This window comes from Cariama cristata, unplaced genomic scaffold, assembly GCF_000690535.1.
Source record: "Cariama cristata isolate BGI_N322 unplaced genomic scaffold, ASM69053v1 scaffold36759, whole genome shotgun sequence".
In the NCBI taxonomy this organism is placed as follows: domain Eukaryota; kingdom Metazoa; phylum Chordata; class Aves; order Cariamiformes; family Cariamidae; genus Cariama; species Cariama cristata.
Window position 1 is genome coordinate 387 of NW_009634737.1, and position 26,705 is coordinate 27,091.

The 26,705-nt window shown below is 38.7% G+C and overlaps 1 protein-coding gene across 1 annotated transcript in view; it reads left to right on the forward strand.

Annotated features, from left to right (window-relative positions):
• SLC26A4 (solute carrier family 26 (anion exchanger), member 4) overlaps window positions 1–23,037 on the forward strand; it is a 23,247-nt gene extending 210 nt beyond the window's left edge. Inside the window, exons 1-19 of the mRNA XM_009707249.1 lie at window positions 1–46; window positions 2,199–2,309; window positions 3,884–4,074; window positions 4,557–4,721; window positions 7,100–7,252; window positions 7,364–7,446; window positions 8,399–8,546; window positions 10,898–11,011; window positions 11,797–11,874; window positions 12,062–12,157; window positions 13,995–14,101; window positions 15,448–15,517; window positions 15,831–15,923; window positions 16,023–16,118; window positions 17,940–18,170; window positions 19,635–19,689; window positions 20,030–20,175; window positions 21,273–21,356; window positions 23,014–23,037. The exon at window positions 1–46 is cut by the window's left edge and continues 210 nt beyond it. Of these exons, the coding sequence (XP_009705551.1) occupies window positions 1–46; window positions 2,199–2,309; window positions 3,884–4,074; window positions 4,557–4,721; window positions 7,100–7,252; window positions 7,364–7,446; window positions 8,399–8,546; window positions 10,898–11,011; window positions 11,797–11,874; window positions 12,062–12,157; window positions 13,995–14,101; window positions 15,448–15,517; window positions 15,831–15,923; window positions 16,023–16,118; window positions 17,940–18,170; window positions 19,635–19,689; window positions 20,030–20,175; window positions 21,273–21,356; window positions 23,014–23,037 (2,091 nt within the window). The remainder of the gene's footprint in view (window positions 47–2,198; window positions 2,310–3,883; window positions 4,075–4,556; window positions 4,722–7,099; window positions 7,253–7,363; window positions 7,447–8,398; window positions 8,547–10,897; window positions 11,012–11,796; window positions 11,875–12,061; window positions 12,158–13,994; window positions 14,102–15,447; window positions 15,518–15,830; window positions 15,924–16,022; window positions 16,119–17,939; window positions 18,171–19,634; window positions 19,690–20,029; window positions 20,176–21,272; window positions 21,357–23,013) is intronic.
• The last annotated feature ends 3,668 nt before the right edge of the window (window positions 23,038–26,705 follow it).

Sequence of the window (26,705 nt, forward strand, 5' to 3'; positions counted from 1 at the left end):
GATATCATCTCGGGGGTCAGCACCGGCCTCGTCGCCACCTTGCAAGGTAAAGCCGGGCACGTCGGCCCTCCGTTCTCGAGGATGTTTCTATTAAGGGAGCCAGCTGAACATAGCGATGTTATGCAGGTGGAATTACAAATCTGAGACTTGTTATTTAATACTAGATATTAGGTATTATTTTGCAATAAATAATTGATGGTTTTAATTTATTCCTTTTTCCTCTGCTTGGCTAGAAGATTTGAATTTCCTTTGATGTGCTACCAATATGTATTTAACTTTTCTTCCAAGCCTTTTACTCAAAGAGTATTCATTTTGGTATTTAAAATTTTAATTACATTGTGATAAATCAGATAGGTCATGTGGTCTTATTTCTCTTTCTTGGTTATCTGAGCCTACAGCTCTCCTGCAGCTGCTTGCAAAAATCTAGTTATTGCCCCAAAATAATGCAAGCTTGATATCTACTCTCCTTTAAAATTTGGCCCATAAGGTTGTTCAGGTGTCTGTAGAAAACAACCCTCAAAAAGGTGGTGGCGTATTCACATTAAAAAAATTTATAAACTTGGTGGATATTTACAGTATCTGGCTTGCAATACTAAGTTTTCCTTATTTTCTTACTCCATTTATTAGGAAAGCATTCAGTAGATGAACAAATAGAAAAGTGGCAGAAATAAGCAGAAATTAATTAAAATAAGCTAGTTAAAGAAGACTTAAAGGGCAGAACCATTCTGCCTGAGGCAGCTGATAAGGTCCACTGGCAAAGACCAGACTAGCTATAACCCTGACGTGATACAGCGCATTCATTTCTTTCATCTCAACAGTGTTCTTACACTATTTTCACGATTTTTCAGGACGGGAGGAGGTTAAGCTAGTTCTGTCAACCTCACATTTTCCGTCAATGGAAATTAAGTGTTTGCAGAGGGGGGCAAAGATTCACACTGGGAACAAAGAAAGCAGTTTATGCATTCCCAATTAGCCACAAGTATTCCCTACTGTCTGTTCCCTTGGAGCGTGCTAGGAAGGCACAGACTGGCAGAAAAAAAGCATTACAAAATTCTGCCCCAGGCAGAGAGTGACCTGAGGAATAAGAAAGTGATTTGCTTACAGTCCAGCAGAGTTCCACGTTACAGGACTCCCCTGCCTTTTTTAAATGAACTGGGCTAGATGGGCTTTTCACATGACTGATAACAGCTATTATGCTCTTACTGTAAACCCCTAATTTTTTTTTTACAGTGGGGCCTGATTTTCCCACAATTAGATTCCACTTGTAAAACTGATTTCTGAATTTCTGTTTGGTCTCCCACCTATGTATTAAAAAAACACATTAGTGTGAATTAGTGCAAATCTAAATCTAGCTGTCATTTTAAAAAAAATATAATAATTTTGAAATTCTAAATTGTGCAATATGGGGAAAATTGGCCAAAACATTTGCCAGAAAAGAGGCTTCTGGGATCTTGAGGTCACTGAAGTCCCTAACTCCCGGCAACTGTGTGTGTTGCTTGCAGTTCTCCCACCAATCACAGTAGTATGACCAGGACTTCACTTGTTTTGAACTCTGATAGGTTTCTGCGGTATCTTTGAAGGAGAATACTACTCTGCAGTGGGAGCTAACCAGGATATGATACTGAAGGCAACTTTTATTTTTTCATTGTTTGTTGGATTTGATGGCTTGCACAGGTATACAAAGGAAGACTATGATAAGGATCAAATCTCCCAAATTTGTGTAATTTACTTTTGGTATTTAAGTTTATAAGCTGATACTGAAAAAAAGGTGGCCTGATTTTCAGAAAGGCTGAACATACTGAAGCGTATTTGTAGTACAATAATTCACAGTCTGTGCTTGAAATTTCTGTCTATAACTAGAACACTTCACATATCGCTCTTTTCTCTCAAGAGACAGACCATTCACTCTTACAACAGTGTTCCCACACTTAAACTTCACATCTGAGCCTAAGTTTTGTGCTACCTATACAAATATAGGAACATCTTTCAGTACGTACTCATCCAACTGCCAGTGTGGGATATACAATCACTTACAGTCATTGATACTCACATATATGCCTGCAACTGATTTAGAGACAAAACACATTCTAAATTGCCTCTGCACAAAAGGAGTAAATCTTTCTGAAAGTCTATTCTAGACAAGATAGAAGTTTGTTGAGAGATTTTAAATCTGACATTTTCATGATCTATCATTTCAGGTTTGGCATATGCTTTGCTGGTTGCAGTTCCTGTTGGATATGGTCTCTATTCTGCCTTTTTTCCCATCCTGACATATTTTTTCCTGGGAACATCAAGGCACATCTCAGTTGGTAACTGCATGTGTTCAAGTTACAGTGAATTATCTATTACAAAATGTTAATCCTTACTGTGAACATTCATATTTCATACAAGATAACTACTTTCTGAACTAAATTGGCTGTGGTGAATATGAATATTGGTGGGCTTGGGTGATTTAAGACTTTTTTCTTGTCTGTACACGCAATTGTGCATAATAGCTAACTTCAGTTGTGCCCCGGCATGCTTTTTACTTGCATTTATGCTGAAGTTTAAATCTTGTCTTTGGCTACAATCTATGCAAGAAATTACAAGATCAAGGCCTCTGTAGGCAACATGAACAGACATTTTGTCTATCAGCTAAAGCTCAAGATGGCTAAAACAGAGCTCTTTTAGTCTTTTCTACAAGCCTTCCTTGCTGCATCCTTTTTTGATCACTGTGGACAGTATCATCTCCTTGCCTGTCGCGGAGACCCAGAACCTGTGTGTCCACTCCAGCCTCGCTCTAGGTCCTCACATCAAGGCTATGGGTAAACTTCATTGATTCTTTCTGAATATTTTCTTTAAAATATGGGGTTTATTTCCTGTCAGTTCTGAAATTTAAAATTCATGTTAGAGCTTGATCACTGAAGTTTCTTTTTCTTCATTCTAACAGAATATAATCTTTCCTTGTTCATATCTACTAAGAATAGATCGTTTTCCCCTCCCAAAGCTTTGGCATGATACTACGCTTTTTCATCAACTTTCCTCTCTCCTGCATCAAATACTTCTCTCTGTTTTCTCCGCTTTGTTTGTCTCTTCCTACCCTACCTATCAGCTCACATTTGCTATCCAGGTCTGAGTTGTCACCTCTACTTATGTTGACATTCCTACTTTCTAGATCATCAAATGCTCCTTTTTATGCTTTTTCCAATACTCTTATTCATGAGGTGTCCTCTAAGGTATCTGTAAAATTAACTTATTCTTCTTCAAGACATTTCGTGACATTTTCCTTTTCTGCATGATTTTAGTAAATAACTGCAACAAATACGATTAATTTTAGGTTGTGTGTTGCTGATACAACAATCACTTACTCTCTCTGTATCTTGCCCAAAGTATAGTTTCAGTCATCTTTAGCCAATGTAATACCACACTACTGCCAAAAGATGTGGTTCTGCACCTTGGTGCATGTTCCTGCCACCACTGTGGTGTTGGGATTCCTGACCATGTAGCTATGTGGCAATCTAGATCAGCTGAAAACTAACCATGACCAAAGCAAATTAAATAAAAGTTGCTTTCAGCTGGATCAGTGATCTGTTTTGTCTGGTAGTGGTGCTGATACAAGGGAGGTGGTTGGAACATGTAGCCCCTTTTGGCCTTAGTACTGCTCTAAATTGGCTTAAGCAAAGCATGAAACTGTACCTGTAGGTACAACATCAGTTATTTGAGGAAGGAATTGTATCTTTGTGTCATGTTTGCAGTGCCTGTGGCTCCTGGCCCCCTAATACTACTAATGTACCCCAGTTAAAATATTACATGGATTTTCTGATTCAGAGTTTGCTCGTCTAGTCTGATAAATGCTTCTTTTCGATGTACATTAAACTTTAGTGTGTTCTGTTTATCATTACAGGTCCATTCCCTGTAGTCAGTTTGATGGTGGGATCTGTTGTATTGAGCATGGCCCCTGATGATAATTTTCTCATAGATGGCAGTAATGCTACAGGGACTAATGGTACTGGGACACTGATAGACACTGAATCCAGAGATGCACAGAGAGTGCTGATTGCTAGTACCCTCACATTTCTGGTTGGAATTTTACAGGTAAAACAGTTGGCTTGAAGACACAAGGTTGATATTGCTTTAATCTTAATGTGAAAACATATGGCATGGAAATAACTACTAGGGCAGTAGGACCTTTTCCTGTAGTAAAACACAAAAATGAAGGGAAGTCATCTCAAACTCTGAAGAGCTTTTGGGGATTATTCTTCTTATCTGGGCAGAGTCTGTGGCAGCATGACTGGAAGCGCAGACAACAGAAGAATAGTCCTGTGATTGCAGATCAAGAGACCTGCATGAAACTTAGTGCTAATGGTGCACATCCTGGAGCATCCTTTCACACATTTCTTCAGGTCTCCTTTATTTCCTTGGATGGCATGACATTAAGCTACCCTAGGCTGCAATGGGGAAATATGGTCCTAAGACTCTGTATCAACAAAGAGAAAAGCACAAAACATAAGAAATCACCAAATAAAAGCGTACCTTTTCGTTGTTTAGCAAGATGTTATTCTTCATGGTTTTTCCAGGTAATATTTGGAGTCCTTCAGATTGGTTTCATTGTGAGGTACCTTGCAGATCCACTAGTTGGGGGATTCACAACTGCAGCTGCTTTTCAAGTGCTTGTGTCACAATTGAAAATAGTCCTAAATGTTTCAACTAAAAACTATAATGGTGTCCTTTCCATAATATATGTAAGTATGCCCTTCTAATCTGTTTTGGTTTTATGCCAGAATTTTTACATAATTGTTTATCTTCTGCTCCCATTTCATACAGGAATGTTTCATATATATGGTGGTAAGTATAGGACATTCACTTAGTTCTCACTGTCATGAAGATCTGCAGCTGTTCATTTATAGCTGTGGGGCTCTGAGTAGCTGCTTTCGGGGTTCCCCAGACAGTAAGTCTTAATTGCCATCTTGAGGTTTTTTTCAGGCCGAGCAGTTTTTCACATCAAATTTAAATGTAATTATCCAGCAAAACAGTTCTTCTCTAGGTTGTCACTTCTGGAGACCACTTTCTGTCCCACCCCTTGCTTTCTGGCTTATTGTGAAGGACGTTTCATAATTTCTTAACATCATCTCCCAAAGCTGACTGGTCCCAAGCCTCTTTACTCTTAAACCAGCAGGTCATTCTGGTAAAGGGCATCATTCTTCATTCCACACTGTAGCCATACTTCTGAATACCTAAAGAAGGATGTGGATTCCCACCCTGTGGCCAGGTACCTACTGGTTAGCTAAGGTGAGGCTAAATGTTGCTGTCACAACTCCACTTGTTGATCTTAGAGAAAATGAACAAATGGAGAAATGTCTTGGCTGGATTACAGAAATACTGAATTCCTAGAGGTCTCATATTATGGAATAGTCTCCTTCCCCAGGAAAATTATTGAGAGTTTTGTCACTGACTTCAGCATGAAACTATTCAGGTTCATAATATTATAGATCTTCCATAGCACTTCACCTTAGAATAACAGATTTCTAAAAGAGGCTGTTCTAGGCAAAAAAATGTGTTTACAGATTTTACATGCCAGTTCAGGCAACCAGACTAGCAAAAATACATTAGACATATAGATTAGCATTAACAGGATGAACATAACTACAAACAGCAAGGTAAAATTTAGGAAAATAATCTGGTGGAGTATTTGGGGGTGGAAAAAATGTATTATGTTATTGGCCTTTTCAGAATTAATGAAAACTAAAGAACAAGGAAAATTAGACAAAGTACTACGTAATAGACCTTAGAGCAGACCTGGCAGGGTGATGGACTTGTTAATCCAGTGGGTTTTTCTCTCTCTTATTTCTTATGTTTATTGAAGGGTGGTACATTTAGTAGAAAGTAGTTTTGAAAAGGAATTACATGGTTCTTCCAGCTCCTGCAAGCCTGAGTGGAATGCTGACTTTTTAGGTTAAAGCTCAAAGCTTCTGTGTTCTAACAGGTGAGCCAAGTCAATGTGTTTGCAGACAAGCGTAGAGCAAAGAAATTGTGATTTCTGGTTTGCTGAACCAGTGACTTGCTGTGTCAGCTTCAGCAAGTTTTGGACTTGCTTCAGAAGTGGTGTTTAACAAACTGCAACAGTAAGCATCCAACATCAGCAGAATCCGGGACCCAAAGTTAGGAAGTTATTGTTCCCCTGTGAAGTGGGGCAGTGCGAGAGAGGGACAGTGAGAATGGGATCCACGGTAAGCAGTACAACAGGCAAGAAATGGCTTCAGTCACCCAAAGAAAGGCATCTGATTCAGTGTTTCAGGAAGGCATCTTGGATAATCTTCTTGGAGACAGGAGGGAAGTGAGAATTACCCTGATGCCTAGGAGGAGGACAGAGGAGTATTTGTAGCTTTTCTGTAATCAGCCCTTCATGTTTTCTGTGCACACTTGCTTGCAATAAACAATAGGACCAAGCAAGGGCATGGCAAGGGTAGAGAAGGGAGCTGCCTATTGCAGCCCAGTTGTAAGAGTCCTCCAGCCTGGGACTGAACTCTGCTGGGAGGGTTAATGTACCATAAGGTGAGGTTTAGTGACTGCTTTTCTCAAGTGTAGGATTCTCCACAGCCTGGCAGGACCCACATGTTCATGCTCATTCTCTGTATGTCAACAGTGGAAATAGGAAACATGTAATCCACAGACCATGTGTACTGGGCACGTAGTGAACCAGAGTTTTGCCCATGGGTCTGCTAGCTGTCTTTTGAATAGAAAAATGAGGATCTCCCTTGCTCTTCGGACAAAGTGAAGAAGCTATAGATCTTCCCTTCCTTGCTCCAAGAACAGGTAGAGGTAAAACACACGTAGGGGTTTAGCTTTTCTTACTCCGTATTAATTTCCTAAAAATTGGGAAGCAGAAGCCCTCTCCGTGGACAATTCTTGCAGTTATGCTTTTTCAGTTAAATTTCCCATTAAAACCATTCACTGATTCTGTAGCACCTTGACAGCACGTTATCCTCAGGCTCCTCCAGGCCTGAACAAAGAAGTAACTCAGCCTCCTCCAAAACCCCATGCATCTGGATCTTCTCATGAGTATTTTCACATCCTTCAAGTGGACATGGGCATGTTTTATGTTGTCATTTTTATTTTTCAGACTCTTATTGAAACATTTGAAAAAATTGGTACCACCAACATTGCAGATCTTATTGCTGGACTCCTCACCATTTTTGTCTGCATGGTAGTTAAAGAAATAAATGATCGGTTCAAACACAAGATACCTATACCAATTCCGATAGAAGTTATTGTGGTAAGCAAAGGAGCATAACAAAATCTGATAACAGATAAAATAGATGGGGCTAGCTACAGGAAGACAAGAACTCTTTTTAAGAATTAAACCTGTTGTTTTATTTTATTACAGACAATAGTAGCCACTGGCATTTCATATGCTGCCAACTTGGAAAAAAAATACAGTGCAGGCATTGTTAAGAGCATTCCAAGAGGGTGAGTGCCTTTGTTTTCTAGGAAATAGGTATTATTTTAATTGGCTAAAAATGACAGTGGTAAGAGAAAAGACATAAAAGAGATAGAGAGCCATAACCTGCATTTGGAACTCAAAGCTGGAGATTTCCTCAGTTTTACTCTGTCAATTATGCCATCTAAATATGTTGCCTAGCATTCCTCCTTCTGTAAAATGGGCTTAGGAACGTCTACCTGATTCATGATGTTCATCTGAGAATTAACTGCTTCGTGCTCATGAAGTGAATACATGACTATGGAAAATGTAAAAAAAAATAAGATTAAAGGATTTTGAATAATTAAATTCTGCATAGATTTAATTTCTGTAGACCTGAGTTATCCCTCTTGTGATTCATATTCATGCCACTGCTGTTATCCCAATCAATCCTGTCACTTCCATAGTCATCCTCAACATCCTTGCTCCTATTACACTGATAGAGACTTTCACTTGAAAGATTCAGAGCACTTCACAGTAGTAACCTTCACATTCCATTTGGTATTCAGGGCTTGATTAATTAAAATTTGTGGAAACACAGTAGGGGATAAAATGTTTTTGAGATCTTCTGAAGAAGTATGTTAACAATAGTAGGAAGTGTCATTAACATATTTATGTAATTCATCGTACTATTCAATACATCCTTTATTCAATGCTTCAAAAAATGTACTTTTTCACTTTGCTATCATAAGGCCAAATCTCAGTCATGCTGAGAACAATGGGAGCTTTGTTGCTGACTAATAGCATCAGGATTTGGGCTATGGTGAGCTAGATAAGCGTGTTCTGTATGTCAATGGGCTGTTTCCACCTTTTTATTAACTTGAAACATTACACTTCATATTATAAGCAACCTGTATGCCTGCGCCTCAAACTCCTTGACAATTCTAGTAAGAACAGAATTTGATCAAAGTTGATAACACTAATATATTTTCTAAATGCTAGATTTTTGCCTCCCGAACCTCCAGATGTCAGCCTGTTTTCCCAGATGATAGCAGCTTCCTTTTCCATTGCTATTGTTGCTTATGCTATTGCCGTATCTGTGGGGAAAGTATATGCCACCAAGTATGACTATGCTATTGATGGAAACCAGGTATGTATAACCAAAATAGTTTATAAACAAGCGAATGTAAGTTCTGTTTCATGTTGACTTACGTAGCCAAATGGAAGAAACATCCTTTACACTCATTTTTCAGACTAAAGCTGAAGTCTGACAGGAGAAATTCTTTCAACTATTAAAAAAAAAAAGCTGAAATGGCCATATATTACCCGACAAATTTACCACATAGAGATGAGCCAGATGTGCTTTGTCTTCAGTGTGGGCTTTTCATACTAACTAATTCCTTCCATATTGCTTTAGTGACTGCAGTAGCTCTGAAAAGCTAATTAAAGCTAAGCACTGTATAGGGGAATTTTCTGGTGATGTCAAGTTGACACGGCCTGCTTTAGCAACCTGTTTTCCATTTCCACTTGTAAAGCATATTTTGAGGTGTGTTGCTGGGGCCGGGGGAAGGCAATGTCAAGCTAAGAAGTTGCTCCAGACAGCTTTATTTAGGCTTAGTCTGCAAGCAGGATTTGTATCATTTGAACTTCTCAGTTAAGGCACGATTTTATTCCTACAGAATAAATTATTGTACTTGTCAGCATATGAACATACTTTAATAACTGTCTGCACCAAATAGCTGAATTGTTTTACCCATTGGTTTCTAAAGGCAGGTAGCTAGAATGTTACACGAGATGTGCATTCACAGGCTCTTGGAGGACTCCTGCAGTTGTTCCCTGTCTTCGCCAGGGGTTATGTGGCTTGCCCATGGACATGGGAGAAAAATGTCAGAAAGCATCCTTGTCCTGCATCTATGCTAATTTTGAATTTTGTCCTTTGGACATATGAGAAAATGCACTCACTACAATAAATAGATAAGCTGAGTACTTTGTTTAATGAGTGCTTTATTTTAGTACTAATGGATTAAATAAAGTTTGATTTTGGAAACACTGTTTTGCAGTACGTGACAAAATTATACTCCTGAACATGCTGGTCACTTTACAATACACAAAGTTCATATCTGGTAACACTTTGATTTAAAGTTGCCTAAAATGCATTGACTTTCAGTTTAATAAATCTGAATTAATAATACATATTCCTGGAAGTGCTGTTTATGTTGTACTTTTGTGGAATATGCTGTTCTACCAGCACTGATGTGCTTCAAAGATACTAATTAAATATTGCAGTAGTAGAATTACTGTCTGTAAAAGCAAATTGCCTTCCTTTCAAAATTATGCTATGAATTTTACACATAGCAAAGGTTAAATGCAGCCATGAATGATGAACAGATAGTTCACGTGAACTGGAGAAGTTAAAATAACATCATAAAAGCAAGTAGTAAAGTAAGTTTGAAGGATGGGTCAATACCATTATCTGCCAGTGTTTATTTTGTCTTAACAGATTCATAGACTATTAAGACCTAAGAACACTAGGAACTATACTTCCAACATTTTCTTGCAGAGCACAGCTGTTGCACAGGAATAGGCATGAATCATCTAGGTCTGTTCTGTTAAAGAACCTGACTTCAAAATGAAGCTTAATGAAAAGCTTACAGGAAATTTCATTTTGGAGAAAAGAATGGAGAGAGTCAAAATAAAATCTTAAATTCTATTTTTAAAAATTTGCAGTGAGTGAAAAAGCTCTTGTGAGTATGTCAGCTTGGTGAAAACAATGTTTCTGTCAATTATATGGGGTTGCAGGCAGCTCCCAAATGCCTCATTTCCCAGCAGAGGAATGGCCCAGATCCCAGGACATAAAGCTCCCAGGGTCCTTGTCACTTGAGCAGAACAACCAGCATCAGTAGGTGCCAGCATCTGTGACCCTGGGGCAAATCTATGAGAACGCTGCCTGGGACTCAGCATGAGTTCATTGGGATGTTTAGAGTGAAAAACTTCTGGCTCAACAAACTAGAAGTTTTCAGTGAAACTGTTTTATTGCAAAGTTCCTGATTAGTTCTACTAATAATACAATGCTTTGCATTAATTAAAGGCTTGTCTAAACTCAGACTGTTATACTGATTAAAATTATTTGTTTAGTTGATGATACTTGGGAGTTAAATTTATACTAGTCCCATTTCTTGATGCAATTATACCAGTGTAGTCATTAGAAACGTTAGGTTTGGTAACATCGATGGAAATAGGCTTTAAACATCTTTATACCAAGATGAGTATGTCCATGTCAGGGACAGTATACCTACTTCATTGTATTGGTTTCCAAACACAGGTAGTTACACTGGCACAAGAGGAATTTGTGTAAACATTTAACAGTTATCACTAATCCATACTCTTCTCAATATTACTGTGCTCCCTACTTTATAAACTACTCTAGAAGCTATTGTCATTCTCCATTGCAAAACTGTCTTCGGGTATCTGTATTTATAGCATCATCCAATTATCTTTCAGGAATTTATTGCCTTTGGGTTCAGCAACATTTTTTCAGGTGCCTTTTCTTGTTTTGTTGCAACAACTGCTCTTTCACGGACCGCAGTCCAAGAAAGTACTGGTGGAAAGACTCAGGTAATGACCTCTTCTTACTAGTACTGTGCACGGGTAAATTTAATCTTGTATAGGGCACAGCTTTCACAATGGGATGAAAACAGTCCTAACACGATTGTGTTGCTGGCACGTGGAAAGCCACAGGTACCCTGCTGAGCTAGCAGCTTGTGCTCTGGTCGTGGATCACTTTTGTAGCTCTGCCAGAAGAGGGCAATCAAGTTTTACATAGCATGAGTTACAGTAGAGATTAGAAATCCTTCATGCCTAATTCCCCAGAATTTCATTCCCACTTAAAGGACTGTGTGTGTCACAGTAGGAATTCAGGATGAGGGAGGAAATCCTCTCGCAGCTGCCTATGAGATATTTAAGGTCCCATGTACTGTCCTGAGCAGCCCTGCCATTTGCCATTCATCATCTGCCCATGTGCCATCTTTCTCATGTTGAGTATACTCTTTTACAGTACTACAGCTTTGCGTTCTTTAACAGTGGAGAACTACAGGTTATCCAGCAGCCCCTTTTCTGGCTGACACACAGACTCTGCTGCTTTCATCTGTCTATGCAACATAACCCCTCCAAGAGCCTTGCAGGCAGTTGTTTGCACTACCTACTTAATTGAATTCCCTCTGTGTTAGGTGAAGTGTATAATGATCGCCCACGTATGCCTAAACACAATGGCATTTTGGCAGGTCTCCTTGTTCCTAAAGAAATGTAATGTGCAACTACTTGTACATTTTTCTTTGTAATCCTAGAAACATAAGATAGACTATTAATAAATTAACTTCCTATAAACACTCTGTTCTTTGCAGGTTGCTGGTATAATCTCAGCTGGGATTGTTTTGATTTCCATTGTTGCCCTGGGGAAATTGCTAGAGCCCTTACAAAAGGTACCGTGCTCGTCCTCTGCAGCACAGCCACCAAATGCTCAACTTTGATGGGCAGGATTAATAGCCCTGTTTAAACTATGGTGACTGATACCAAACGAGGCTCTGGTTTATAGTGTATAATGTTGAGCGCTATCTTAATATGCATCTTTGCTTTTGAACAACACTTTTTCATCATTTTTCTTCACAGTCTGTATTGGCAGCTGTAGTCATAGCTAACTTGAAAGGGATGTTCATGCAAGTGTTCGACGTTCCCCGTCTGTGGAGGCAGAATAAAGTGGATGCTGTAAGTAACCTAATTTTTAATTTTCTCCTGAATGTTTTTGTCTGTTTTTCTTTTTGCCTTTTAATGCCATCCAAGGTTCTCTTAACTACCATGTAAACAGAATTTTGTAGAGTTAACATCAGACGAATTTTATGTGTGTCCTCAAAATGCAAGTGCCATGAGGTCAGTTAAAAATTCCCCATTTTAGAGTTTTGCATACTATTCTGCTTATCTTCTTTATTCCCTATACCGCACAGTAAGGGTGCGAATCAGGGTATTCCTGTGCAGTGATAGAGAGACAGGCTGAGAGAGTTGAGGTTGTTCAGCCTGGAGAAGAGAAGGCTTCGAGGTGACCTCATTGCGGCCTTCCAATACCCGAAGGGGGCCTATAGGAGAGATGGGGACAGACTTTTTAGCAGGGTCTGCTGTGACAGAACAGGGGGTAATGGTTTTAAATTAAAAGAGGGTAGATTTAAACTTGACATAAGGAAAAAATTTTTTACAATGAGGGTGGTAAAGCACTGGAACAGGTTGCCCAGAAAGGTGGTGGAAGCCCCATCCCTGGAGGCATTCAAGGTCAGGCTGGATGGGGCTCTGAGCAACCTTATCTAGTTGGAGATGTCCCTGCTCACCGCAGGGGGGTTGGACTAGATGACCTCTAAAGGTCCCTTCCAGCCCAAGTGATTCTATGATTCTATGATTCACAGCAATTACCATAGTTTACAGCAATCTTGTGTTGAGATGGCTTGCAAATCAGAATAAAGATGGCCTGTTGCCACTTTTATCCTTCTGCTTTTATCTTTTGCACAGTTGAAAGGGTGAGAAAAGCTGACCTTTTCTTAATTCATGTACATACATTTATGCTGTTACCACATTAGCATCCCATTTGCCTGGATAACCTCAGGTAGTCCTTAGAAAATATGTTTTATTGTTGTAGCAAGACTAATCCAAGCTAGAATGTGGATTCATTTGGCATGCTAAGGGATGTATGAACAGGTTTTTCTTATGAACCACTATAACCATAACTCAGGGTACACATCTCCTACTGTGCTTTCTGTGGAATAGACCTTCAGTGTGGCTGTCAGGGCAGGAAAAGATTGCATGCTGTCCTTACTATGCTTAGATTTTACAGTGTGTGTCATTGGGCAGTACCTGCCTTAGGTAGATCTGAAATTTTTAGTCAATCATTTACTAGTTCTCTTTATAGGTAAAAGATCCCACTGACTTCAGTGAGAAGTGCGGGCACTAAGCTTTTTGAAAGATTGGGTCCACTGGGTATTCTGCCTGAGCAGTGACGTAGGGAGGAACTGAGGAGCCCACTTCAACTGTTCTGCCTGAATATTCAGTGGAGACTTTAGAGAGTGCCATCAACCTGTTAATATGAAATAACTCTCTTTGCAGCAGTTCTGATTCTTAGATATCACTGAGGAGCCCCCTTCCCTCTCTGTATGTCTGCAGGTGGGTCATCTTGCAGTATTTTACATCTTAGGAAAACAAATTCTTTCCAATTTCTAAAGAAAGATTAACAAAGACTGCCACCATCAGAAGGAAGAAAATACAAGAGTTAACTGCATCTCCTTTAAGTTCGCCAAAGTAACTGGATCCTTGAAAAATGTTGTTATGTTAAAAAAAAAATTCCTAAAAAGCTAACTATGCCTAATAAGATAGTGATGGATAGAAGCACCTTGGAGGAAGAGGAAGACTTTTGTATGGAAGTCAGCTAATAGCCAGTGTGCTATGATCATCTCCAAAGTTAAATTCTTCTGCTACATATATTGTCTGGTCTAGTGACTCTTTAGCATGACCAGGAATTATATGTTATAATTAAGAGACTTTACATTTGTTATTTCCTCTCCAGATGATCTGGGTTTTTACATGTGTAGCATCCATCATTCTGGGACTTGATTTGGGATTACTTGCTGGCCTTTTGTTTGGATTGCTGACAGTTGTGCTGAGAGTTCAGTTGTAAGTAACACAGGATCAGAAATAATTGTTAGTGTTACACCATGAAAATAAGACAATATGCTGAAAAGCAACATGATTTGTGGAAGAAAATCTGCTTAGGTTTACAAAAATTTTGAAATGGAAAAAATCTATTCTTTAGAACAAAATGCTGTTTGTGTGCTACCATTTAATTACACTGATAAAAGAGAAGCTGCATTATTTTGTCAGTATTTTTTCTATATCATGTTGGGTACTCTCGTGGTACTTAGCCATATGTTATTTATGCACCTACATAGCTGAGTTCTGGAAAGCCACAGGAACATTCCAGATCAAACATAAAAAGATGTATGAATGGCTTGTGTAATTAATTGATCATTATAGTAATGCTTAGCATGTAATACTACTACAATACATTGCACATGCCAATAACCTTTTCACTTCTGCTTATACAAGACTGAGTGTATGCCTGTGAAAGAAGAGGAAGAGAAAGCATGAGAATAAGACAAAATTTTGTGCTTGTGGCTGATTTGTGGCTGCTCAGAGAACATACAGTAGTGGAATGGTGAGAAAAGGTGGCTTTGCAGAATCTTATTTGGCCATCTTGCTACTTTTCATTGATTTTTTTTTTTTTTCTCTGAAAATACAACATAACTCCTTTCCTTCAGCCTGGAGTCCAGAGAATATGGTTACTAGCAATACCAAAGGGTAGTTGCACTGTCAGAAATGTGTAAAAATAAAGCCTTGCAAATGTTGTTACAGAATAATAGATTATAAAAAATGGACTTTGAAGAACCTCAAAAAACATTCCCAAATTCAACTCAGATATGTGAAATCAAAATATAAAAGGGAGGTAAGGCTTTACAAACTTCAAAACAATTTGCTTCAACTGTTAAAAATATATCTGGAGACTGCAAAATATTTTGGTTTTGTTATTGATGGAAATAAAAATTAAAAGAGTTGGATAAAAAGTTTTAAGTAATCTGAAAAGGATGTAAAAGTATTGTTTCAGTTGATTTGAAACTAAAAAAGTGATCAATTTTTTTTCAGAGGCAGAAAATAGTTTTTTCATTCATACCAAAATAATCTACTTTTAAAACATTTTTCTGGTTTGGGAAACAAATGAAACAAGTTATTCATACAGCTCTACATCAAAATGGTGCAGCAAGTAGGCTGAGATCAAAATCAGGAAAAGACCCTTGCACAGCAACACAAACCAGATGCAACACTTTTGCAATGAAGCTTTTAATTTGGCAGAAGAGAGCAGACTACAAGAGTCTATGACAGTTTGCATGTAGCAATCCCTTCAATTCTGTGAGTGTCTAAGTATGATGTTTACCTTCACTGTCTTTTCTTTCTCTTTCTGTTAGTCCTTCATGGGGTGGCTTTGGAAACATTCCTGGCACAGACATCTACAAGAAGGTCAAGGACTACAAAAATGTAAGTCATTGCTGAGCTGTTCCCCTTCAGCCTACAAGCCAGTGCCTTGCATACTGTGGACAACTTGAATTTGGAAGTGGAGTGCTTAAAGATAACAAGCTTCAGCATTAAATTCTTCATCTTGATCCAGATGGTTGGTCCATGTTGCATGCTGGGGCTGTAAGCTTCTAAAAACTGAATCACCTCAATTATCAGCAAAGATATGCCATCTTTTGTGAATTAGATACATATTTGAACTGTTGAAACAGTTAAACTGCTCCTTATTAGCCAAAATACGGCCGTTGCTGCTTAACCTTATATTCTTTGGCTACAGGTTATAGAACCAGAAGGTGTGAAGATTCTCAAGTTTTCAAGTCCAATTTTTTATGCTAACATTGATGGACTGAAAAACAGCCTCAAATCCACAGTAAGTGATATGTGATGGTTTTGGATGCTTAACTGTCTTTGAGATTTCCCCAGAATTTTATCTAGGTAAAGTTAAATAATTTTGATCCTTTTTCTGTAGGTAGGATTTGATGCAGTCAAGGTATATAATAAGAGACTCAAAGCACTGAGGAAGATACAAAAGCTAATCAAGAAGGGGAAATTAAAAGCTACAAAGGTAAACTTTTTTTCCTTTCTATTCTTTCTCAAAGGATTACTGTTAGAGCTTATTACTTTAGCCTTAATTATGAGTTCCTCTGTACTCATATTTAAAATAGAGATGGAAAAGTGTGACTTATTACTATGGTAGGAAGTCTGAGAGCTGCAGACTTCTCAGAGCAGTACACCTATTGCCAAAGACCCTGCAGATTCAGGCAGCTGTTACAGTCACAGTGTCAACAGGAGTGGAAGCAAGAGATTCCCTGATCTTATCTCTACTCCTCACCACCTCAGATTGTCTCTGTGCAGTAACAGTACTGGCTTTTTCATGTGTACATGTTCCTATTATCCAGCTTCCTATGCACAGGTGAGGTGTATCAGTTGGCTGGTAAACATAGCCTTCAACATCCTCTTTAAAGAAAGCAGCGTATGTTCTTCTGAGTATGGAACGTACATTTCAATAATTAAATGCTTACAGGAGTGGACAGGTACAGGCAACCTACTAAATCTCCAGAGCTGGAAGTTAGAAACGCGTTTTCTGTTGTCATTGCTCTCAGTGCAGGACGCAGTATTTCCTGTATATATTACAATTTCTGATGCCATTAAATGCTCAGTTATGTGATATTCCAGCTTTTGACATATTCATTTTATCATGTTATCATATATAGTAAATCTAATTCAAAGTTGAAAATACTGGTCTTAAATATCTCCTAGAAATAAAGCTATTGAGGAAGGGAGTAGCTCTGAGGTATTAATTTTTCTGGATAGTGGCCTCTTTGCAGGAAGATGCTCTTTTAACAAAGAAAAAAAGAGGAAAGGAAATACACTGCACAGAGGAAGAGGCAATTAGGTGCACTGTCTTGTTTTTCTTTAAATCCTTGGGTGCAGTATTGTCACCCAACACTAAGGGGACAGGTTCTTTTGGGGATCCTTGCAGAATGATGATGGCACTAAAATGTAGTTACAATTAAAGCTTTATTTTTCTTAACAGGATTTTATGATTAGTATAGCACAGAATTTATGATTAGAATGGCACAGGATTTCTACAAACAGAATTAATGTAGTACAATTTCTAAGTAGCATAATACAGAATTTATAATACAATTTAATTTACAGTTTCTAATCACCTAGACCGTAACTTAACTTATGGTTTCTAATCACCTGGACCCTCTGCAGATCGGGTCAGATCTTAATACATTGTTTGATGTATCAATATAACAATCACAATGTCGACTCAAAAATTATGTAAAAGAAGATAAGTCACTCACCCAGTCTTCAGAGGAAGCTGACGACAGTGGACGCATCCCTGGCCACCGGGGTGGGGGGGTCACAGGTCTCACTCTCCACCAGCAGTTCTGGTCCAAATTCCCCACTTAGGACTTGTAACTGCTTGATTTTATAGACAGTGCCCTGTGCGCTGTTATGTGTCCCTGTTCTGTGACAGGGTCATCAATAACACCTGGTTGACTGGGTGCCTGGGACCTTCAAAGCCAGCAAGGAAGGGAGTAATCAGCCTGGTGCCCATGAATCTTGAGGCTGGTAGGGAGGGGAAGAATAAATCTGGTTTGTCTACTTGGCTCACAGGACCTTCAAGGCCTGAGAATGAGGGGAAAGGGAACGAATACGTGACCTGCTCGGTCACAGAGAATGGCTACTTGCCTTATGAAATGGCGTTGGTTACGCTAACCACATTACCAGGGGTCAGGAGCAGGGGGTGCTGGTCACAAGTATCCATCTTGTTCATTCCTGAAACAGAAGGTATCACAGGGAAGTACTTCCTGCAACTCCAAAACTTTCTCCATGATTAAATGCTATATTCCATATATTATCTGCACATTAGAATGGCATCATCAGTGAGCCTGGTATCAATAATGAAGCTTTTGAGACTGATGAGGAACCTGAAGACAACACAGATCTTCAAATTCCCACCAAAGAAGTAGAGATCCAGGTGGACTGGAATTCAGAACTCCCAGTCAAAGTAAACATCCCCAAGGTGCCCATCCACAGTCTCATTCTTGATTTTGGAGCAGTAACTTTCTTGGATATTGTAGCTGTGAGATCAATAAAAACGGTAAGGGCATTTTTTTTCTGGTGTTCCATGAAAATGAAACTAGTCAGTAGTATGTAAATCAAGTGCTGTTAGCTGAAGTTAATTTCTGAATTTTTAAAAGTCTGTTGTTGAAGTCCTTTTAAAAGTTGTTTAAAAGTCTGTTGCTGTTATACAGCAAGAGGTAGAATATTGGGGGTGTGTGTATTTTAGGTGGGGGGAAAATAATTAAAAGAACAATATGAAGGTTGCATAGTCAAGGTTATCAAATATTTTAGTTATATATTTTCTTTCCACATGCCTCCTGCTTTAATCTGGGCACAGGATGATGCTCACTCACACAGAGGTAGTAAAAATTTCATCTTACCATCACTTTTCAGTCTTTAGCCACAAGATTCATTTACTTATTTCATATTATTTAAATTATGAAGGAAGGAAGAATGATTCATTTTTTTTATAGGGTTTTCTGTGGCTAATATCAGAGCGCTTCATGAACATTCATTAATTCAACATCAAACTTCAAACATCACACTACATAATAAAGAGATAATATTGCTAGTTTAGGGAGAGGGAAATGAGGTGAAGAGATTAAGGCCAAGTCCTTCCATTATTTTTTGGTGCCCAGTTACAAGTGTGTAGGACCAGGTTGTTCAGTCTTTAGTATTTTATGATACTTTGTATGTTCGGATTGCTGCTTTCACTAACTTCATTTTGCAGTTGGGAGTGCTTAGCCTATATATAAACCAGATCTTAGATTACCAAAACTCTAGTTTATCAATGAACAGAAGGGGATGGAATTAACGATCACCTCTGAAAATACTAAGTGACTTGCCTGCCACCAGGGAGCCAGGGGTAGAATCCAGTCTCCCACCTTTTAACTAACTGAAATAAAAGAATGCTGCGTGCTTTGCTTCAGCCTTCTGCCTAGTTTTGATTCAGTTCCAGCTTCTGAGACAAAAGAGATATGGGGTCCACAGACCTGACTCTTTCCATATGCACCTTCTTCATCCAAGAACAGGTCCATCTGGTGCACTGCATGAGGGAAAAATCTGTGTAAAAAAATCTGCATATGCCAATGAAAGATTGTATGATATCACACGTACATGGAGGGATATAAAGCTTGCTCAGGCCCATGCGGTTCTCACTTGAAGAGACATGATTATTCATATTATGAGAACAGAATGAGAACCTTAATAGGCAGCAATGTATGTAGGTGTAAAATTGATAGTTCCACTTACGTAGTCAAAGATAGGCCACTTCAGCAACCAGGTACTTAACTAGTGGATCTTTAAGTATAGCAAAGTATAGCAGTTCCTAATTTACAATGAATAAACAAAACATACAATTTGGAATTAAGACACTCTGAAATAAACGAAGTGTGTCTGTGTGTGCCTATACGTTACATATACAGATATATATACATATACATATTTTCTTCTTACAGACTTTATTTATTTATGTCCTTGTTGCAAACTTTTATTTTTTTAGATAATTAGAGAGTTTGAGAGAATTGATGTGAGAGTATACTTTGCTTCATATCAAGGTAAACGTCCAAGTATTTCTACTACCACTCATGCAAAGAATAAAATGAAGATGAGAAGGGATGAGAAGGGATGGGAAGGGATGTCTCAATGTGTCTGTGGGAGCATTTGTTCTAATAAAAATGTGAATTATCACACTGATAAATATGGTGGGTTGTGGTGGGACACAAAGAATGGTGGGGTTTAAAGGAAATATGGAAAGTAAAAGTCAAGACAAAGCTATGACCGATTGATTGATTTGGCTGTACATTTGATTTCTGATAGTTGTAACCATGTATTTTGACATTTATTTCTTACATTACTTCAAATTGTATTAACCTGTTATGACTTTCTTTTATTCAGACAACCTTATATCTCAACTGGAACAGAGTGCCTTCTTTGATGACACTGTCAGAAAAGACATATTCTTCTTGACTGTCCATGATGCTGTGCTCTACATAAGGAATCAAATGACATACAGTGACAACCAGGATCCCATATTTGAGAAGGTAGGATATTCAGTAGTATGTTTCCCTTCCTTCTATCATCTATGTTCGAAAACTAGACATAGAGCTGTAGAACAAAGTAAGTGGGAGTTGAGTAAATTGGACAGCTTCTGTAGTACATGAGTATTTTGCTACATCAAAGGAAGGGTCTGTCAACCCCAGGATCTTGTTAGTGGAAAGAACGTGAGAAACAGGACATATGGAGAACACTTCATCATAAGGCACATTTTCTAGTTTCTGAGAACTGGCAGCTTAAGAACTTCCTCAGCTGGAGGTTGCATTTGGACCATTATATTTAATTATCACAGATGGAGTTTTCTTCGATGTGTCTGTCATACTCCTTTTGGAACCCCCTTACACGTTTAAGCTTGACACTATCCTGTGGAGATGGGTTCTGTAATTTTAAATGTGTTATATGACAAATATTTCCTGTTTGTTTTAAGCCTGTTGGATTTCTGGATTATTAGGCGCAATGAATAATGATTCCCTGCTCCCTTTCCCAACACTATTAATAATTTCATACACTTCTGGTGTGAGTGCCTATGCAAGCTGTTCCACGCTAGTGTTCATTCCTATTGTCCTTCTCTGTTCATTTCCTAGTTGTATTCTGTGGTTTTTGAGATAACCAGAACACTCTGTAGTGTTTAAAGATGTAGGCCCACATTAGGAAAATGGCCTTATAATGTTCTGTCTTTTCACCACAATTCCTTCCCTAGCGATGACTATTACAGTATCATGAATAAATAGTAATTAAAATTAATATTACTGATAAATAACTAGGACAAGACCCTTATTTTTTGATAATTTTTGCATACTATTGTCTTATAGTAGAAATTAACATTTTGACAAAGCTATACAGTAGTTTAGAGATAGATTCTGCTTTTGTTATTTTTACAAAGCCATAACTAGTCATATGAGGAGAGGCAGGACCAAAAGCTTTTCAACATTTAAGTTCCTCTCAGCTGAACTAAATCAAGGAACCAAGGAACAGACTCTTGTAAGTTGTGGAAGTTGTCTTAGGGTACTTCAGAGTAATAAAGCAATTTCAATGGTACAGACAATGTGTAACTCATCATGTTTCTTAATTTCTTTCTGCCAAGATTTCACTCATGCAGGAGTCTAAAGACCCCATAGAATTCACAGAAACAAGCCAGCCTGATGATGAACTTGATGTTCAGGAAGAGGTACGCACTTTAGAACTGAACGTGTCTATTACTTATAGAATACTGCTTGCTTTATTCCTTTGCCTGTAGCATTGAGTCATGCTGCAAGAGTATGGCAGATGAGCTGAGGCCTCAACAGCCTCCTCCTCCATGAATAAATACCTTCCCTGGGTACCTGAATGCCAGTGCTTAGTGGAGGAAGTCAAATTTTTCTTGAGATGTGGTAGATTATATGTGCAGAAGCATCTCCTCATCTCTGTCGCTTTACAACTACTTTTGCCTTAGACAGGCTTATAAATAGATCTAAATATGAGTTAGGTGCCTAAAAGAAGACTTGGTAAGACTTGAGGCACCTGAATCCAAAATTATGGTCAACCTCCCCCCTTCATTCCTCCTTTTAACACAGCAGACACCTTCTTGCACAATCTGAACATTTTACAGGAAGCTGCAGCGAAGCAGTGTACTGAACATAACTAACAAGCAACAACATAAGTCCATTAAAGCAATGCCATGGTATTTTGTACTTACAGAATACTGCCAGAAAAGAAAGTAGCACTTACTGCTAAAATAACAGTGCAGCACACAGGCCACTTATTCAGAAAACAGGAGATTGGGCTAAATGCCCTTTAATAGCCTGAGACGGATTAAAGTAGTGATGCATCAATACCTTGGAAGCGTTACAACACTCCATGTAGGTAAAGGCATGACTACCATCTGCCCCTCCCATTATGCTACGGTGGTACTAGTCAGAACTTCATTCTTAATTCCAGCTCTAAAATGGGGTAAGGCCCTGTGCTTGGCCTCTCTGCTCCAGCAGCAGGAATGCTGTGATCCTCCTCTCTGTCATGCTCTAGCAAAATGCTGCAGCACGGTTGCTGTGTGTGTGGGATGTAGAGGTCCCTGGAGGGAAGTTGGTAAGAGGAGGTTGTGACTGGGTAGAGGTTCTCACCATCACCCTGCATTGTAGTTTCTACCATAGTGTGAAGTCCTGTAGAAAAAGGTAAGGTCAGCTTGGAAGGCAAATTGGTGAGTGGAGAAACCGAGACCCTAAGCAAAAGCCTCTCAAATTTCATCAGGGCTTGGTCAGTAGATTGTGATACTTGGTAGTCCTGATTCACCCCCTCCTTTTACGGTCGGTATGAATGTTGCAAGAGACCCAAATATTATTCTTTATCACTAATATGGGGAGAAGCACTCCCTTGTAAGTCACAGTGCAGAAAGGAATGAAGGATTAAAAAAGCTAGAAAGACACCACAATTCTCTAACAAAAGCATTTGGGAATGGCAGGCCAAAAAGACTTGAATCCTGATTTCTATTCACAGGATTGCTCAGATATTTATATTATTGTCATTAAATAAGAAAAGAAGCCAGTCACAAAACTACCAATCCAAGGTCAAAGAATGTTCTGAGAGGTTTCTGTCCTCCACCTTTATAACCACATATTGAAGGTGAGAGCTAGTAACCTTCCGACCTGCAGCTTCCTGACTGAATTGTCCGATGCTGACACGTCAGAGGGCAGCTGCCTCACAACAGTTGCTTCTTCTGTACTTTCACTGAGGCCAGGTTGAACTTGGTGGTTTCTAGTTAACACACACACAAACATTTTTTTTCCAAGCGGTGTGTACTCAGAACTAACTATGGCCTGTTTCTCTCCACCTTTTGAAAACCATTTCACTAGGCTATGCGCAGACTCGCTTCATGAAGACAGACTGCTGGTACTGTCCTACCTGTGAACTCACAGCAATATTTATGCACCGGTACTCTATAAGCATTTTCTGCAATGACACCAATCTTTCACTTGAAGAAAACCCTGATTGTTTGAATGACACAGATCTCTAGAAATCTCCAAATTTTAGCTAATGTTGTCCCAGAAATATTCTGGACCTTGATTCAGCAAGCACTTTCCAATATGATGTATCGATTAAAAAAAAATCAGAAGACTATTATAAAAGATATACTCGGTTTTGGGACTAGTTGGGCAGAAGGTGCATTATACTATTTTATCAGTGTGTACAGGACGAAAACCTGCTTTGAGGTCTGCCCAGGAGAGTTGAAGAGACCAAAATCTTTGGATGGCAAGCCCTTTTGTTCTGCATTTGTACAAAGCCTAGCAAGAGGGCAGGAGTTCTAGCTGGCCAAGGCTTTGCAGTTCTAGAACATTAGTGTGAGCATACGTGCTGACAAGTCTTGAAAAATGTATCATGATCATTTTTTCCAAGAAATTCCTTCAATTGCTGCGGACTGTTAGATAACTGAAATAGGTGACAGGTGAAACAGTCACATGGACAGAAAACAGCACTGAACTACTATAAAACTTTAAATAGGGCAAGTTTCAATAGAAAAGACCCTTGGATATGGGTTCATTAGTTCTGTATTAATCCCATTGTAGCCAATCATGCACTACTATGCATGACCATCCCTAAAATGAAGTCAACACAGATTATTTTGGCTAGGTTACAGATCTTTCATCAAGAGGCAGATCATGACATAAATTAGGTTAAGGAAAACCTTACTCCACAAGTACTTAATGGAATCTGTAGAACAGGCTGCTACTGAGTGCAAGTAAGAAAGTCAGAATGTGACCTAGTATAGAGGTTTGTGGTTTTTAAAAAATCTAATATAGGAGTTTATTTAGTTTAATGAATAGTTATATTTTTATATAGCATATTTTTTCTTTTAATACTCTACATCAAACTGCTGCTGTTCTTTTACATTTGACAGTCCATAATGCACAAGTGCAATAATTTACAAAAGATAAAGGAACTGACCTGCAAAACTTTAATCCTTATTTTAGGACTATATAAAATAGATATGCAGGAAATCAATGTTCTTACTTTTAATGAAGAAGAAATGTATTTTGATGGAAAACAGACTTCTACCTTAATTTTTTAGCACTACATTAATTTTTTAAACAAGAAAACCCTGCATGGTGAGGGAGCAGATAGTAACAAAAGTGTAAGAAATGTCCAGGTATAAAATCCCTTTAAGTTTCACAATGCGGGCTAATTAGCTTCAGTTTTAAGTTTCTTCATTTGATTACATCACAGAAATTTTCCTATATCACGCTGCACAGAGAAAATATTTGCTGCAAGTAATGTTAGTGGAAAATCTCAGGTGAAAAGCTAAGCACTAAATAAATTACTCTGTCCTAAGTGAAAGACATCCTGTAATTTCAGTCAGTTGGACAGTATCCTATACAGTAGGTAACAGCACCAGACTGACATCTTTATTCTCTAATTAAGGCAAAACCTTCAGCTTTCATGACAGTCAGTGAAGTTTCTCCTTTCAAATGCAATACAGGCTTGAACCTAGATATTGATGTTCCAGTCCACACCAGCAAAAACGCAGGTTTGTATCTACAAATAGACGAATGTGATCTCCACCTCCTCAGATGGAAGTATTAATTTCTGTGTACACTAATGCTTAGGCTCAGGCTGTGATTTGACAGTTCACGCTTTTAGCACTACCTGTCCTCATTCACTCCCCTTCCCTTCGCCAGCCTAATGCAGGAGGTTGGCACTCCTGCCCACATTACTGACAAAACTTCCCTGTCAGGACATGGCCCTGACTTACATTAACCGGAATATAAGGGACTGTTGCCAGTGTACAAGGCCAGTAACAGACGGACAAGGCCAGTAACATGCTTCTCAGAAGCTGTATTGCTTTTCTAAAGTGGATGTACATTTTATGTAAAAAGTAAAATATTCTACCTGGGACTGGTAAGTGAGCTTTCAGCTTATTTTTTATGCAGAACACATACTATGGAAAAGATGGTATAAAAAATGACAGCAGTACAACTTTTTTTCCCTCAAGAGAACACCTGCACTGTGAAACTTAAGTATAGATTCTTACTTCACAGAGATGTGGGCTTACAGTATTTTTTGAACCTTCTCCAGTTCTTGTCCATACAGGTATTTAGAAAAAGCAATTAAATATTCAACACTCTTCCAGTTTCCTTTCCAAATATAGCATTTCAGCTGGAATTAATTGTTATAAAATGTGATACAATGCACTTATTCTTGGCCTGAATATTTCTTCCAGGCATGTTTGTGTTTGTTCTTAATTTACCTGGCACAAAATATTCAACTTTTTCTGAAAAATAGCATTTCACAAAGCCTTCAGTTACACAGAACAGTAAGAGGTGACATGCAGAAGGCATTCAAATACCTTTCTCAGTGGGTTGGGGGTATGTGCTTCTTATTTTTCTATGTACATATCCATCAAAATGAAGGATACCAAAACAATGGATTTTGCAGTGAAGCTAAAATTCTCTACAATTTTGTACTAATTCCAACATCCGTAAGTAATGCAACTAGATGTGCTTATCTTTTTCCAGTAGAATGAAGAAGTGTTATTTTTGTATGCCTTTTGAGTATTACTATTCTGTCTTTGCATGTCAGCTATTAAATTTGGAGTTATATTTTAAGGTTTTTACCCTTTTAAAAAGCTGCATTTTAAAAGTAATTGTATCAATTAACTAGAAAATAAAGGTGTGCATACTGAAAACGTGTTCCATGCATCTGCATGTTTGGTTTTTTTTTAAACTCTTCTCTTTGTAAATTCACATTATGGGGAAATACAGCCTATTCTAGAGGGATCAGTGTCACGCTTCCCTTGGGTCTGCCTTTTGAGGAACAACAAAGACAAAAGGGAAAACCTGTTCTCTTTGCCTTGTGGGGATAAGATAAGAAACATTAGGCTTAAATAGCAGCTTTTAAATGTTAAGGCTATAAAGATAATGAGACATTGTCTGTAGGGACACAAGATCACAATCCTGGAGACTTTTAGTGAGACAGTCACCAATCTGAAGTGTGTGGAGTAGAGCTGCCTGTGCCTTAGGATTGTGGAAGGACTGCTTGAGGCCACTTTCTGCCTTATAACCTATTATGTAATTATATTTGTATTTCTTTCTTCAGTGCTATAGAGCACTCTATAAAGACAGCATCCCACTGAAGTACATAGGCTTTACAAAATGTGAAGTTGATGGAAATTACACAAAGTAGTCTCTTGAGGTAGTGAGCTCTATTGCTGCGAAGCTTTAGGGTGTACTGGAGGTTCAGTGTTTCATCACTGGCATTTCTACAGCCCCGATTGTCAGGAATCCGCCGTTTCCATGGTAAAACTTAAGGCTGACCATTAGCAGCTGAAAGAGCCCAAAGCGGGTTCAGAATTGTCCAATTTCTCGGAAGCCTGCACCATATAAACCACGCTCCCACTAAGTCCACAGGCAGGGCTGTCATGGCTCCTGAAGAGAAAGCTCGCTCTCATTTTTAGTTTTACCCTTCTCCAGGAAACCACAGCATCATGCCTCCCATTTCCAACTACTCCTCCCCGCTGCGGCTCTGCGGCCTTCCGAAGCCCGGCATCGCC